Here is a 16,499-nt window from a genome sequence, read left to right as displayed (position 1 = left end):
AGGACATCTGTCCAGGAACTAAATCTCAAGAGAAGGTGGGTCATGCAGCAAGACAACGACCCTAAGCACACAAGTCGTTCTACCAAAGAATGGTTAAAGAAGAATAAAGTTAATGTTTTGGAATGGCCAAGTCAAAGTCCTGATCTTAATCCAATCGAAATGCTGTGGAAGGACCTGAAGCGAGCAGTTCATGTGAGGAAACCCAGCAACATCCCAGAGTTGAAGCTGTTCTGTATGGAGGAATGGGCTAAAATTCCTCCAAGCCGGTGTGCAGGACTGATCAACAGTTACCGGAAATGTTTAGTTGCAGTTATTGCTGCACAAGGGGGTCACACCAGATACTGAAAGCAAAGGGTAACATACTTTTGCCACTCACAGATATGTAATATTGGATTATTTTCCTCAATAAATAAATGACCAAGTATAATATTTTTGTCCAATATTTTGACCAAGTATAATTATTATTTGTTTAACTGGGTTTTTATCTACTTTTAGGACTTGTGTGAAAATACAAAACTTGTATTTTTTTTAGGTCATATTTATGCAGAAATATCGAAAATTCTAAAGGGTTCACAAACTTTCAAGCACCACTGTGTACGTTGTGAAGCTGTCATATGAAACCGTGAGAGCTGCACATTGTTTGTTCCGCAAACTGCAGCTCAGAAATTTTTTGTCTGAACAGTTGTTCATTTCCTCAAATTTGTGGTTTCTGTCTGTGTTCTGTGCACAGTATAAGAAAAAATAGCTTGAGTTCAGTCCTTGAAAAAAAAATCTCACAGCCTTACTTGCCCAATGGGCAAACAGCACCCAAAACATACTTGCCCGAAAAACAATTCCACTTGCCCAGAGCTTTATTTTATTTTGAAGAGGACAAAATGCAGTTGATTTTTATAGGTGACGCAGCATAATCATAAATCCACAAAACCATAACACCGCAGACACATTCAGAAAGAAAGCAGTTCTAGTAGCAGAGGAGTGAATAATTTAGGGTCTATTAAGCTGTGGAGAGTTTTGAATGAGTATAATAATAATGCTGGAGCTTTGTTTCTGTTATCAAAGGAACACGGTCCTGTGCAAAATGTCACTGTGGAACCAGAGTGTAGAAATGAACCTACAGTTCGAGAGAGTTCTACACAAACACACTGAACTTTACACCAGCTGCACACATGTGAAATGGAAATAAATCAACTAAACTATTTTGGATAAAATTGTTATTGTCCATTACACACTGATCAACCTGTGTGACTCAGCTGTGCCTTTGAATCGAGAATAAATGAAAAGGGAACTGAACATTAACCGTTTATTGAAATTATTCTTAGAAGGGCGATTATAGTTACTACAGCTACAACTGGAATGTGCTGATTCTGTTAGTGTTTGTAATTATTGTTCCATCCACTATTAGATAAAATTAAAATAAAATCTTACAATATTGTTTGAAAGTCTAGAGCAAGATATTTTATTTTACAAATAACACTTCAGATATTGTTTTAACAATAATAAGCATCACTGTATAAATGACAGAGTGCAGATAGCTGTGTAACTAGATGTCCGTAGGGTTGATGAGACATGGAGGGGTGGGGATACCATCTAGCCCACAGTTTAGGTCAGAGCCCTTTGAAAGTAAATGCTTTGGCTTTCGCAACATTCTGTTCCCAAAAGCTGATGTTGGGAAAAAGTCTTTACACAAAAGTTTTTTTTTTGCTTCTGTAGTTTTTTAAACTGTTCTTCTGTGTCAGGACTTTTTGGGAAAAAGAATGTATATTCCACCTTGTAGCTAATGCTAACGCTAGGCCACAAATCTGCACCGTCACTCCATTCGTTTCGAGGAATTTTGTACAGATCAGAACCGCTAATAAACTCTAATTTCCGTGTATATCTATCCTGCGCTTCTTTTTAAGATTGTCCAAGTAATCCGGTCGTAGAGCTTTTGTAGCTGTAGTTTTCTTCGGACAACAGATGCCGGACATCTCCACTTGGCTTCAGTATATGAACAACCAATCAGCGGGTCCTGTATGTGTTTACAGCTTTGTCGGCTGTCCACCAATCACAGGCTCCCGTGCCACAATGGCGGTATGTTGATAAATATTTAGAAAATAAAAATTATATCGTTGCGAAATATATGAAACCATTAAAAGCAATAAAAAATCACTATATGAGTGATTCCACGCTTATGGGTACTGAAATGGGGACATGAACTTATTTTTAAAAATTCACCTAAAACCATTTCTTTTTTTACCATCAGGTCACAAAACATGTAATCTTTAATGAATGATATGTTAAAAGATAACTTTAATTTTCTGAGATGTAATAAAAACATATTTATATGCCAAAGTCAGAACGTAACAGAAGTGTTGTGGACATATATATTCTCAATTTTAACAATGTAGAATTACTTTTTGAAACATAGGAAGGTGATGTTTTAGCAAATATAATTAATAAACATGTGTAGTAGAATAAACATACACATTCTTTCAATAAGATTAACATGGTATATAGCTAGATTGTAATTAATTTGTAACAGATGCGAGATGGACAATCGTAACAGAAGTAATGGAACAGACATCATTTTGGAACTCATAGGCTTGACTTTGGCATATAAATATGTTTTTATTACATCTCAGAAAATTAAAGTTATCTTTTAACATATCATTCATTAAAGATTACATGTTTTGTGACTTGATGGTAAAAAAAGAAATGGTTTTAGGTGAATAAGTTCATGTCTCCATTTCAGTACCCATAAGCGTGGAATCACTCATATATAATATATATACACACACACTGGTGAGAGGTAAGGAACATTATTCAGTGATATCGTTTATTATTAACTCCAGTTGTGATATAAAAGTTCTAAGTTTGACACCTGCCCGCTTCAACCGCGCTGCTGGCACGTGATGTCCTTGACCCTCATCACCCTGAGCCAATTGGTATAATTACGTCATTACGTGGACCTCTCTGAGCTGAGCTTTTCCAGTACGCTCGAACACATGCATACTTTAATGAATTATAACCAAAAACAAGGAAATTTGAATGATTTCCTCAAAATATTTTTTGTACTTTTTTATATATTGTCGTATTGATAAAACTTTTTAATACATTTCCCCTGAAACGAGACGAGCTACTTTAGACTGGTTCCCTGCTCTCTTCGCATGGAGTGAGCATACAGTCAATGTCGCTGATGCTTGGTAGGATTAATTTTATACGGGAACCAGTCCAGGAAAACATGATTTTCAATAGACACAGGTGAACTTTGTTTTGAGGAGGAGTCAGATGTCACGATGTGTGATTCACTTTGCAGAATAATAATAATAATAATAATTGAGAAATGCTTCTGCCGGATTGATAGTTCAGGTCTGCATCACGGAGCGGTTGCCTCTGTCAGGGCTCGGCGTTAACTTTTAAACCCACTTGCCCTGGGGGGCAGGTGGAGGTAAATTTCCACTTGCCCCCTATTTTGAGTCCTCCTTTTTTTAATTTTTTTTTTTTTTTAGGAAAACCATAGAATAGTTGTGAATTGCAACATAAAATGAAAATCACACATTGAGTTGAAGTTTGGTTATTGATTAAGTTTATTATTAAGTTTGGTTTTTGGTTACTTTTTACTTGTAATGGACAATAACAATTTTATCCAAAATAGTTTTTCCTGGCTTAGTCGATTTATTTTCATTTTACGTGCACGCAGCTGTTGTAAAGTTGTGTTTGTGTCGAACTCTCTCAGACTCTAGGTTCATTACTTGATGATGTAGAAATCATAAAATAGAAATCTATAACAAAGTTTGTATGAAAAAAACAATAGAGTGCCAAGACAAGTACTGTGTTTGAGAATATTTATATATCGTTTTTTTGTTTTGGTTTGGTTATATCATCCACCTCTAGGTTTAAAAAAAAAACCTGCACTGTGTCATGACGGACAGGATAACGTTTGAGTTTAAAATTATTGTTTAGCGTATAGGTTGTGGATCTCTTATACAGTACAGACCTGGCAACCTGTAACTGAATCAGTGCAGCGGTCTCATGACACAGCATGGCTTTTTTTTTTTTATAAATAAACCTATAGGTGGATGATATAAAAAAAAAAGATATATAAATATTTTTCACGGGACTGTGTTCCTCTGATAACAGAAACAAAGCTCCAGCTCTCTCTGCTCTTAATCTGTTCTGTTCTTTCAGGATTTATCGTGCATGTCGCTCCTTGCTGAGTTTTTTATGCCTGAGTTGTTTGAAACCACTCTGGGTTTTCTGTGTCGAATAAGGAAGCGGCTTCACCTGTAAGAAAATCAAACACTTTCATGAAGGCGCTAACTCGAATGCGAGCAGATAAAAAATAAATAAATAAAACGAGATCCTTAAGCAAACTCTTCCATCCTCACTTCCGACTTTCTGTTTTTGTAAAATACATTTTAGGCCACACCAATTTAATTAGTTGGTTCTCGGAATCGCCGCTTGAAAAAAATGCAAAATGAAAAAAAAAAATCGAAATCAAACTCCCGTCAACAGAAAAGGTCACGTGACGCCGAAAACCAATCAAATCGCCCCCTTTCACTTTAGATAAAGACTTGAGGAAGAAACATGCCTGTGGAGGGGAATCCTGCAAAGCCTGTGTTTGTGATTGTTAGGATATTCAGCGAACAGAAGCGTAAAATCTTTGACAGGTATGTTGAAATTCTGTTTATTGGTTTGCCTGTATTGTTTGGTCTATTTCCACCGCTAATTTTACCATCAGAGCATTTTTTTATTTTATTTTATTTTTATTTCGCCCGCTCGCTTCATATTTTTCCTGAAAAAATCCGAGAACCAGCTAATTAAATTGGTGTGGCCTTAAATACAATTGTGAATTTCTCTGGAGTTTTCAGACTGAGCTCCTCTCCTCGTATTCTTTAACCACTCATTTCCTCATTGTTCTTGAAGGATTTGCTTCTATTTGTTAAAATTTTTCTTGATAGCGGGGAGATGGTACTGCCTTTTATCTATTTATCTGTTTGAACAAGCAAAAACAGTGCAAAAAATGAACCATATTGAAGACAGATGAAGCCTTGCTTGCATGAAAGACTGTCTGTCTGACCCTGGCTGCAGTTATCACTTGATGCGTGACATCAGTGACAAGGGGTCTATAAACAGTACGTGTACCGTACTACAACCGCTGGGGTATAGAAAATAACTTGCAAAGCAGTAAATGAAACAGAGACTAAGAAAACAGCCAAGACATAATGGCGGATACGTAGTGAGGGACGCTTTTAGGAACTGAAATAAAAGATCAAAAAGGCTCATTTTTGTGGTGCTAGTTTGTAATATATGCTCATTCCAGCTTGCCCGGTCAGGCATGTCGGGGACATATCCCAATTGCCCGAATGCATGTTTCACTCGCCCCGGGCAGTCGGGCAGTGGTTAATGCCGAGCCCTGTCTGTTGCCAGCACTAACTTTTGTCATCTGATCGGACGATTACCATTAATGTTTTACTCGTCCTTGCACATACTTTAGTTGTCTCAGACGATCAGACGTGGTATTTTGAGCATTGGAGTTTGAGTTATCACAGTTATCATTCTGAAGCAGTGCTGAGAAAAGCTATCCATTCTGAAATTAAAAAAAAAGTATTTATTAGTATATTTATTTTTAATCAGACTAACTGTCTTTAAATGTATATCTGCAAATTTAGAAAAATAAAAGGTGGCATTTTAATGGACTAAAAGCGTACACATACAAACCAGTGCCTTCCTGAGAACCAGTGTGGTTGCATAATTATTTTAAAGAATAAATACATCAATGGAAATGTTGGATAAACTATAGGAGATTGAGTGATGAATTCCGACAGTTACCATAACTATTTAATATCTGCTATATATTGGTTATTTGGAATATTTGAATATATGGAAAATGTACACTGGTGTGATTACGTATCTGTGGCAGCGGGGGCGTGGTCAAGCGCCGGTCTGTGACAGGAGGGTGGAGTCAGGGAAGGTAAGTGGCAGAATCACTACACCTGACTCCGCCCTCCTGTCACAGACCGGCGCTTGACCACGCCCCCGCTGCCACAGTATCATATCGTGATGTTTTGTATCGGTGAAATGTCTTAATCATGATGCATAGTTTTGTAACATATAACCAGCAAAATGTTAGTGTTGCATTAAAAAAAAAAAGTGAAACAATTCGTTTTTATGATATTAATAAAATCATAAACTCTCCAAATAGAATCTATTATGATTATAATAACATTATATACAGTGGTGCTTGAAAGTTTGTGAACCCTTTAGAATTTTCTATATTTCTGCATAAATATGACCTAAAACAACATCAGATTTTCACACAAGTCCTAAAAGTAGATAAAGAGAACCCAGTTAAACAAATGAGACGAAAATATTATACTTGGTCATTTATTTATTGAGGAAAATGATCCAATATTACATATCTGTGAGTGGCAAAAGTATGTGACCCTTTGCTTTCAGTATCTGGTGTGACCCCCTTGTGCAGCAATAACTGCAACTAAACGTTTGCGGTAACTGTTGATCAGTCCTGCACACCGGCTTGGAGGAATTTTAGCCCATTCCTCTGTACAGAACAGCTTCAACTCTGGGATGTTGCTGGGTTTCCTCACATGAACTGCTCGCTTCAGGTCCTTCCACAACATTTCCATTGGATTAAGGTCAGGACTTTGACTTGGCCATTCCAAAACATTAACTTTATTCTTCTTTAACCATTCTTTGGTAGAACGACTTATGTGCTTAGGGTCGTTGTCTTGCTGCATGACCCACCTTCTCTTGAGATTCAGTTCATGGACAGATGTCTTGACATTTTCCTTTAGAATTTGCTGGTATAATTGAGAATTCATTGTTCCATCAATGATGGCAAGCCGTCCTGGCCCAGATGCAGCAAAACAGGCCCAAACCATGATACTTCCACCACCATGTTTCACAGATGGGATAAGGTTCTTGTGCTGGAATGCAGGGTTTTCTTTTCTCTAAACATAACGCTTCTCATTTAAACCCAAAAGTTCTATTTTGGTCTCATCCGTCCACAAAACATTTTTCCAGTAGCCTTCTGGCTTGTCCACGTGATCTTTAGCAAACTGCAGACGAGCAGCAATGTTCTTTTTGGAGAGCAGTGGCTTTCTCCTTGCAACCCTGCCATGCACACCATTGTTGTTCAGTGTTCTCCTGACGGTGGACTCATGAACATTAACATTAGCCAATGTGAGAGAGGCCTTCAGTTGCTTAGAAGTTATCCCGTGGGTCCTTTGTAACCTCGCTGACTATTACACGCCTTGCTCTTGGAGTAATCTTTGTTGGTCAACCACTCCTGGGGAGGGTAACAATGATCTTGAATTTCCTCCATTTGTACGCAATCTGCCTGACTGTGGATGGGTGGAGTCCAAACTCTTTAGAGGTGGTTTTGTAATCTTTTCCATCAACAACGCTTTTTCTGAGATCCTCAGAAATCTCCTTTGTTCGTGCCATGATACACTTCCACAAACGTGTTGTGAAGATCAGACTTTGATAGATCCCTGTTCTTTAAATAAAACAGGGTGCCCACTCACACCTGATTGTCATCCCATTGACTGAAAACACCTGACTCTAATTTCACCTTCAAATTAACTGCTAATCCTAGAGGTTCACATACTTTTGCCACTCACAGATATGTAATATTGGATCATTTTCCTCAATAAATAAATGATCAAATATAATATTTTTCGTCTCATTTGTTTAACTGGGTTCTCTTTATGTACTTTTAGGACTTGTGTGAAAATCTGATGTTGTTTCAGGTCATATTTATGCAGAAATATAGAAAATTCTAAAGGGTTCACAAACTTTCAAGCACCACTGTATGTCCATAAAATTAGGGGCCGGTTCGAACCCGTTTGATTTGGGTTCGAGCCCAGTGGCTGGCGGCGACCTTTCTGTGTGGAGTTTGCATGTTCTTCCTGTGTCTGTGTGGGTTTCCGCTGGGTGCTCTGGTTTCCCCCACAGTCCAAAGACATGCGGTTAGGTTAACATTGGGGCAGCCTTGGGCTAAAGTGCCCTTGATCAAGGCACCAAACCCCCAACTGCTCCCCAGTCGCTGTAGCATATCTGCCCACTGCTCTGGGTATGTGCGTATGCTCATTGCTCACTTGTGTGTGTACATGTGTGTTCACTGCTTCAGATGGGTTAAATCCAGAGGAAGAATTTCACTGCTTGAATGTGCGTGTGATAAATAAAGGCTTCTTCTTCTAAAATTAATTATTTAATATTTAAAAGGGTGGAAAATTAAAGATTCACAACAAAGGAAAGTGTATTCTGCCATAATGTTAATATTTATATATTTATTCATGAGCATCCAGTTTAGTGTTGCTACTTTAAATGGAGTCCTGGTACAACATAGTGGGTGGCACGGTGGTGTAGTGGTTAGCGCTGTTGCCTCACAGCAAGAAGGTCCGGGTTCGAGCCCCGTGGCTGGCGAGGGCCTTTCTGTGCGGAGTTTGCATGTTCTCCCCGTGTCCGCGTGGGTTTCCTCCGGGTGCTCCGGTTTCCCCCACAGTCCAAAGACATGCAGGTTAGGTTAACTGGTGACTCTAAATTGACCGTAGGTGTGAATGTGAGTGTGAATGGTTGTCTGTGTCTATGTGTCGGCCCTGTGATGACCTGGTGACTTGTCCAGGGTGTACCCCGCCTTTCGCCCATAGTCAGCTGGGATAGGCTCCAGCTTGCCTGCGACCCTGTAGAACAGGATAAAGCGGCTACAGATAATGAGATGAGACGACAACATAATGAATGTAAATATAACGAAAAAAAGTTAAGACTTGCAAGCCTAATTTATTCTAAAAAGAAATAAAGTACAGTATCAAAGTAGACATAAAGATGTGACACCGTCACATTAAGTTAGTTGTCACTGGTTTTCTCATGAGCTCAGTGAATGAATATGAAGTTTATATAAGTTACATATAATACTGTGTATGTTGGTAAAAATATTTATATGTGCTTAGGCCATCCTTAAAAAAAAATCTGTTTCCTGTCCACTGGGTGAGCAAAAAAATTTTCAGTCGGGAGGGAGGGATTTTTTTTAAATATATGAATGGATAAGAAAATCGCAATGCTGCGTTTGCTTTTTCTTTCAGTACTTTTTTATTACAAAAGCAGACACATTTAATAATATGACAGTTAAATCAACTGAAACTTGTACAAAAACTTTAAGTTAGCATTTTAAATGCTGACTGCAACATTTGCAAAACTTTTACAAAGGTACTTAAAATGTCCGACACACGGACTTTTTGTAGTTCTAAATCGAGCGTTAGGCCGAGTTCGGATGAAATTACACTATTAAAATGATCACTGAATGATTTGTTTTTCTGAATCTTTACTATTTTGTTGTTCGCTAGAATACCATTTTGCGATTTCACACTTAAGCAAATGTTTGAAAACTCCGGATCTCCTTCCTTCATGGTGGCTGCCATTTTTTTGTGCCGCACGGCGCATGCGCAGAGCTGATTCAATTCTATATTCTGCGCGGAATGCAGGGCTTTCCACAAGCGCTGGCTGCTGGCCATACAATTAAGTCCAGCCGGCTACTTTAATGACTATTTTTGTAGCCCACAGCCTCTAAATATTAATTTTCGATTTTAATAAAATTAAATGTTTGTCTAACGGACTGACAATAATGTCAAACTGAACCGCACTCATTTAAGTTGTGATTTGCGCTGTTTGTACCGATAATAACCACAAATTCCCCGCCAACTTCGTTGATCAAGGGAGAGTAACTCATCCGCGGCCCCGACATGCGGTGCGTGCGCGCGCACTCGGCGGAGGCAGTAGTGTGTCGGGGTCGTCGGAGGGAACAGAAGCAGAGATGACGCTTATTTTGTCTCCAGTAAACCAGTCTTCTCTCGTTCAATTACGTGCTGGCATCAAAAGACACCGTTGGTTGTAAATGAAACCAAACTGAGTGGTTGGAGTGTATTTTCATACACAAATGGAGAAATGTTGGCTGAGTGTGTAATTGTGTAGCCCCACTGCAGACCATTGTCGTTGTTAATTCATAGCATGCTCAGCTGCGTGAATGTGTCATGCACCGAAAATAAGAGATTTACAAGCCAGGAACGCCTCATGATGCAATACGCAAGAAAAGAAAGAAGATTTACTGCCATTTTACTTTGTATTTGAGTAAAGTGAATAAATAAATGGTCTGTGGAAAATACATTTAATCCTGGGAACTGCGTGCACAGGAGTTTATTTTGTGTTTACCCCCTCCCCCAGCTGGCTACTTATTTGTCATGGCTGGCTAGTATGAGCCTTAGTGGAAAGCCCTGGGATATCTGTGAAGATACCCTGGGAATGCGTAAATGTCAAGTTCGATTTTAGATTTACGAACCCGAAAAAAATGTCAAAAAAACGGCGTTAAAAAAAAAAATTTCAACCGCACAAACGGCACTCACCCGGCTGGTGGACCGGAAACAGAACATTTTTTAATAATGGCCCTATGTTCCTATTAATGTTTATTCCACTGTACAAATTATGGTATGGATGTGGGGGCTTACTGTACAAACGACGCAGCTATTATTACACCTATCACCGCGCACCCTACCTTTTTTAGGTAGGTGCGCCAAAGGTTAATGGGCGGTCCATACACAAGCAAGTGCGTGAGGCTGGGATGTGTGGTGCGAGTCTTGAACACTACAGCTTCTACTCAATCTAAAAGACTCCTTTGTTTGATAGATGTGTTCATAGTCTTTCATGTGTACAACTTCTTATATGTACCAACAAACTGTTTACAACAATTATCTGTTTGTGTTTGCGAAGTATTGCTTTCATTCCAAAGAACCGCTTGTGCATTTAACGTAAAACAGCCAAAAAATTAATAGGCCGAGTGTTACAAAGAGATATAAATATCACTGCCTGTCCCCCAAAACTTCTAAACAATGCACTTACAGTGAGGAAAAATGAAAAAATTGCACAGAATAATCAGTGTTTATCAATTCGAATCATAAATTTGTATCGTGATTTATCATCGCGCCATATATTGTTACATGCCTCGTAAGGAACATAAACGAAGCTCATTACCAGGATGCTTTCAGTGTTCAATTTCTGTTTGTGTTAGTCCATTGGTTTTGTGGCTGCTGCCTCATATAGACGCTGTAGCCACTAAGTCATTGTGTTGTAAGAATGAGTGTAACAATAGCACACTGTGTGTGTGTGTGCATACAGATGTTCCTATTAAAATGACTGGTGAGTGTATACAATTCGGTTCACCATTCAAAATAAATGGACTAGATGAAAGAAATCGCTTTCAGACATGTTTATGCTTATTCCCGAGGGAAAGTGCATTTCTATTTTAAAATATACTCCAGGTTGTCCCCCTTTCCTCGCCTTCTTTAGCCATGTGTGATGTAGATGCGATGCACTTCTGAGTTGTTACAGGAAGTTGTCGAAAAGAGTATTGAGACAACTGAGCTCTTGCGCCGGGCCATTTCTGGGAAATAAGAATTTGGGTCATGGCGACAGCGTGTGTATGTCGGCCTCAGTTTGGAGGTTTCAGTTTCAAAAACTGTAAGAGTAGAATAATATAAAGTACAGACATTTGGCATATTTTACTTCTGTGATTTTTTTTTTTTAATTATTATTATTTTTTAAACTGTTAATTTTTGGATTACGCTTCATTTTTGTGGCTACTGCCTCATAGAGTAAATACATATGCTATATTTACTGTATGGACATGGGATCAGAAAACAATTTTATTTATAAGCAGTAGCCACGGGTCCTTAAAAAGTCTTAAATTTAATGTTTCTAAAATAAGGCCATTAAAAAGTCTTAAATTGTCTTAAATTTCAAACCCCGTGGTCTTAAATTTTCAATCTTAAATTTATGGAGATTTTACTCAGTCATATCGTTAAAATGTGGTACACTTTGGATGGGGAAAAAGTTTATTCGTTTTTGATGCTCACAATTATACCGCGCAGGCTCCGAATCCACCGGTTGCTAGACACACGTGTGCTTGACAACCACTCAGTGCCTGATCTGTTGATGGAGGGTAGTCCGAGCCACAATGGGTAAATGTAAATTTAATGATAACTGGCTGCAAGATGCAAAATACTCGTGGTGGCTGAAAGCTCTACCCAAAGATGCCAACGAGGCATACTGTGTAGCATGCTGTAAGACTTTTAAGTTGGGCACAGTGGGGATAAGAGCGGTGGACTCTCATACGAAGAGCGCCAAGCACGTTGCTTTTGCTAAAGGCCGTGAGCATCAGCCTCAAATATCAGCCTGGTCAGTGAGTATTGCACTGTACAATGAGTAAGAGTGTTGTCTTGTTTATTTAAGAGAATATTGTGTGCGAGTGTGAGAGAGAGAATATATTCTATTGCGTGCATGTGAGAGAATAGTGTTGTTTGTGTGTGGGTATCGTTCCAAGTGTTTTAAGAAGTGCAAGTGAGCATACCTTTCAAGCGAGTGAGCCGAAGTTTCAGGTGTCTGTGCATTCACATTGTTTAACTGTTGTTTTCTGCGTTGTTGTTTGACCAAAGATGGAATTGAACAATTCTGCTTACAATGCGACTCCCCAAGCAGAGAAAATAATAATTAAAAAAAAACTGTTGCATTGAATTCTGTGTGTGACTTCATTCACGTTTTCACATTGTTGCATTGGATTCAAACGTTGTGACTGCATTCTGATTGTCACATAGTTAGAAGTATATCCTGTCCTTATATTGTGTTCTGAGTGTGTGAATGCCTGTCAAGGAAAAGAAATGAAGTACTTCTACTAGATTAGTGTTTTCTGGTGAATGTTTACAAGAACAATAAGTTACATTAAATTATATAGTTTTTTTTTTTTTTTTAAAGAGTACGTTTTTGCGTGACTTTAGATTTGGTCTTAATTTTTTTTTTTTTGGAACATGGTCTTAAAGTGCCATTCCACCATTGGATGTATTCTTTGGCATAAAATACAATATATTTTATGACAACATGACTAGACAGAGAAATCTTTTAGCTTCAAAATGATATATCAAACATAATTTTTTGACAACGACAAGTATATTAATTTTGCGACCAAAGTCACCTACCCTTTTAATTTCCGCGTAGTAGTGAAACGTGATGTCATCGGCAGGTTCCCCTTCTTGTGTACCACGTCACGTCATTCACCATCGACCGTCTCCTTTGGGCATCACTTGCTATTTTCCTTCGCTTCTTTTCCGAAGCTGACAATCGCGTTCTATCCGCCATTGCTGATAATCTGTGCCACGTCACACGTGACGTGGTACACAAGAAGGGGAACCTGCCGATGACATCACGTTTCACTACCGCGCGGAAATTAAAAGGGTAGGTGACTTTGGTCGCAAAATTAATATACTTGTCGTTGTCAAAAAATTATGTTTGATATATCATTTTGAAGCTAAAATATTTCTCTGTCTAGTCATGTTGTCATAAAATATATTGTATTTTATGCCAAAAAAATACATCCAGTGGTGGAATGGCACTTTAAATTTAACTTGGACAAACCTGTAGACACCCTGGTAGCCACATGGACCCATAGGATACCTATTTTTTATGTATGTGAATAGGGGGCACTATAGCATGCATACTTATTGTCCCATTATTGCATTCCTACTGAGTCTTATAGTAATCTGTAAACACACGGTGTGTGTTTATCCTCAGGAAGTGATTGGTTCCTCGCAGTGCGGTTCTGCACGCTCGTTTTTGGAGCTCCTTCTCCCAGCGCTGCAGAGTTTACTGCAGACTCCAGACTTGAGTGCAGGAGACGAACTGCTCCGGAGGCACTGTGCCAGAGCTGGATGGGTGCTGGAGCTCCTGCTGGATATCCTACACTGATACCTGTACCACAGCAGTGTACCAATGACTGCAGCGTTTTATTTATATTTAGCCGTTTGTAGTTGCATTTCATGTTGTGTTCCTGTTCTAATTCACATTGTAGCAGTTATAAACAGTTCCCTCATCAGTCTCTCTTTTTACATTTTTTTTCCTCTTTCTCAAAGGCAAAAAAATCTTAAGCTTGTCATAGGTGTGTCATATTAGAGCAAGCGCATTAATATAAACCTGTGACTTGTACAGTAGCTGCATTACTGTCAGGAAATTGCTGCTGTTTATAGAAAATTATTCATCACCACCTAACCTTGGCACCTTGACACATTCACTCTTGTGCGGAGATGACTTCCTGAAGACTCTGGTGGCGCAGAACGTGAGCTCAGAGCTGTGCGTATCGCTGGTGGAGCTGCTGCTGTGTAACACTCAGGACTGCGTCACTTCCATCTGCTCGGACTCGAGCTCTCAGCTCAGGTGAGAGATGAACTGTAATAGTATTTAGTACCGAGTCAAATCTGAACTCAACAGCCAGTAAGAATCAAGAGCACCAAACAGTAAGTAGAGGGGGGGGAAGTGTATATGCTTTTCCATTTTGAAAATTTATATCATGATTGTGGAATCAAAACACACTACAGTCCTTGACAAAAGTCTTGTCGCTTATCCATTTTGTAGAAACAACAGCTTATAACCTGACTTTTAATTAATCCATTGGTTTTAGAAATGGCTCATATGAAAGCTAAAACCCTCCCAAATTATGTTTAATATACTAAAATAAATTTGCTTCACTGAAGAAAGATTGATCATTTAATGAACACAGAAAGGTCAGATTTTGGCAAGACAAAAGTTTTGTCGCCTACAGAGAGTAATGTGAAAATTGAACAAATAATTTGCTTCAAATACAAAAATGTGACCCCTCACCGAATCCAGGGACACATGTCGGCCGAAACAAATCCGAGATAATCTCAAAAGAAGCATTTTTTTTCGAAATTTGTGATTTTTGTTTTTTTCCATCATGTGCAAGTTGAGATCTTGAAGAATGCAATCAGTATTTCAGATAATAGATTGTTTTTTTGGAAAAGCATACATTTTTTGTTGCAAATTGTCTCGTTTTTGTCAGGACTGTAGCCTGCTGGGGGGTGTGGGTAAATTACCATATGGGCCATTCACATGATGATTTAAGTCTTTTTTGTTTTTTTTTCCCCGCGAATCAGCTGTAGGGCGGCACGGTGGTGTAGTGGTTAGCGCTGTCGCCTCACAGCAAGAAGGTCCTGGGTTCGAGCCCCGGGGCCGAGCCCCGGGGCCGGCGAGGGCCTTTCTGTGTGGAGTTTGCATGTTCTCCCCGTGTCCGCGTGGGTTTCCTCCGGGTGCTCCGGTTTCCCCCACAGTCCAAAGACATGCAGGTTAGGTTAACTGGTGACTCTAAATTGACCGTAGGTGTGAATGTGAGTGTGAATGGTTGTCTGTGTCTATGTGTCAGCCCTGCGATGACCTGGCGACTTGTCCAGGGTGTACCCCGCCTTTCGCCCGTAGTCAGCTGGGATAGGCTCCAGCTTGCCTGCGACCCTGTAGAAGGATAAAGCGGCTAGAGATAATGAGATGAGATGAGATGAATCAGCTGTATGATCCGAGCTGAGCACATGGCTACTTAACTGCATACAGGCGTGTGATTTCACTATGGAATGAGTTACTAAACAGAGCGCAGAGGAGCTGACACACCGCGAAGCAAACAGACGCACGGTATTTACATCGGAGATGACCATTTCTAGCAAAAAAACCGCAACCTCGTTTTCCAGATTGAATGGAATACTTGAATGATCGGATGATACACGGACCGTTCTAGGATTACATTCCATCGGAGGCATTGGTGTGTGCAAGGCGCCGTTTCTCTTTCTGATGGGGTGAGTTTATTAATCTAAGGCTGTGTGGTTATTTTTGCATGTAACAGAGAGTGTTGTGGTTTGGTTAAGCCTAGGTCACAACCGGACGTACGATTTTTTGGCCGTGTGATTTTTGGCGTTTCCCAAATCGCTGCGTTTTTTGTTTGTTCACGGAGAAAGACGTGCGTTGGCTGTAAGTTTGTCTTGCAACCTGAAAAAAACGTAAGTGCCCGTAGAGTTTGTTTGACATGACAAAGAACCTCTGCGGCCGGTCTGCGGCTCGAAAATCAGCACATCACACGCGCGCTCTCATGCTTTTCACACGCGCGCTCTCGTGCGTTTCATGCGCGCTCTCCGTGTGTTTCTTGTGTTTTTTGCGTGTAGACCGGCCGTAGGAGCGCGTACTGTACGGATGGTTGTGACCGAGGCTTTACATGAAACTAGTGTTGTGTTAGTTGTGTCATCATCGTGCTATCTTTCTTTCTTACGGTGTGAGTAATTTTTCAACCACAAAACGTTAAAGTATACTTTAAGACTTATTTTTGTACTTCATAATTGTGTTGGGCATACTTTGCATGGAAGGAAAATTGACGTGGTGATCTTTGTTTACATGAAAGTAGTATCGTGCTAGCTCGTAGGGGGTAGGGCTTTCCTTAATATCATGCAGATGAGCACCATTATGTGCCCGCCCTACACCCAGAGTAGCTGAGATGGAAAACTTTGAGGGCGATTTTCTCCCTTTTCTGTTTTAAGTAGTATACACTTTCAAAAGGCCACACATTCTTCAAATATTGTCAGATCTCCACATGGAAGGCATCACTGGAAAGCTTAGAAACTGTACTTTCT

At 39.6% G+C, this 16,499-nt stretch overlaps 1 protein-coding gene across 3 annotated transcripts in view; it reads left to right on the top strand.

Annotated features, from left to right (window-relative positions):
* The window catches only part of LOC132867029 (protein CIP2A homolog), a 94,304-nt gene that overhangs the window by 62,718 nt on the left and 15,087 nt on the right, over positions 1-16,499 (top strand). For all 3 annotated transcript variants that reach the window (XR_009650668.1, XM_060899716.1, XM_060899715.1), the window contains exons 10-11: positions 13,612-13,771; positions 14,109-14,250. Coding sequence is in view for 2 of the 3 variants with exons in the window: in XM_060899716.1 (XP_060755699.1) it covers positions 13,612-13,771; positions 14,109-14,250 (302 nt within the window). In the remaining variant the exon portion in view is untranslated. The remainder of the gene's footprint in view (positions 1-13,611; positions 13,772-14,108; positions 14,251-16,499) is intronic.

The sequence above is a fragment of the Neoarius graeffei genome, chromosome 19 (genome assembly GCF_027579695.1).
Source record: "Neoarius graeffei isolate fNeoGra1 chromosome 19, fNeoGra1.pri, whole genome shotgun sequence".
Taxonomy (NCBI): Eukaryota; Metazoa; Chordata; class Actinopteri; order Siluriformes; family Ariidae; genus Neoarius; species Neoarius graeffei.
The sequence above is the reverse complement of the archived record's forward strand: the minus strand, read 5'-3'. Positions and strand labels throughout refer to the sequence as shown.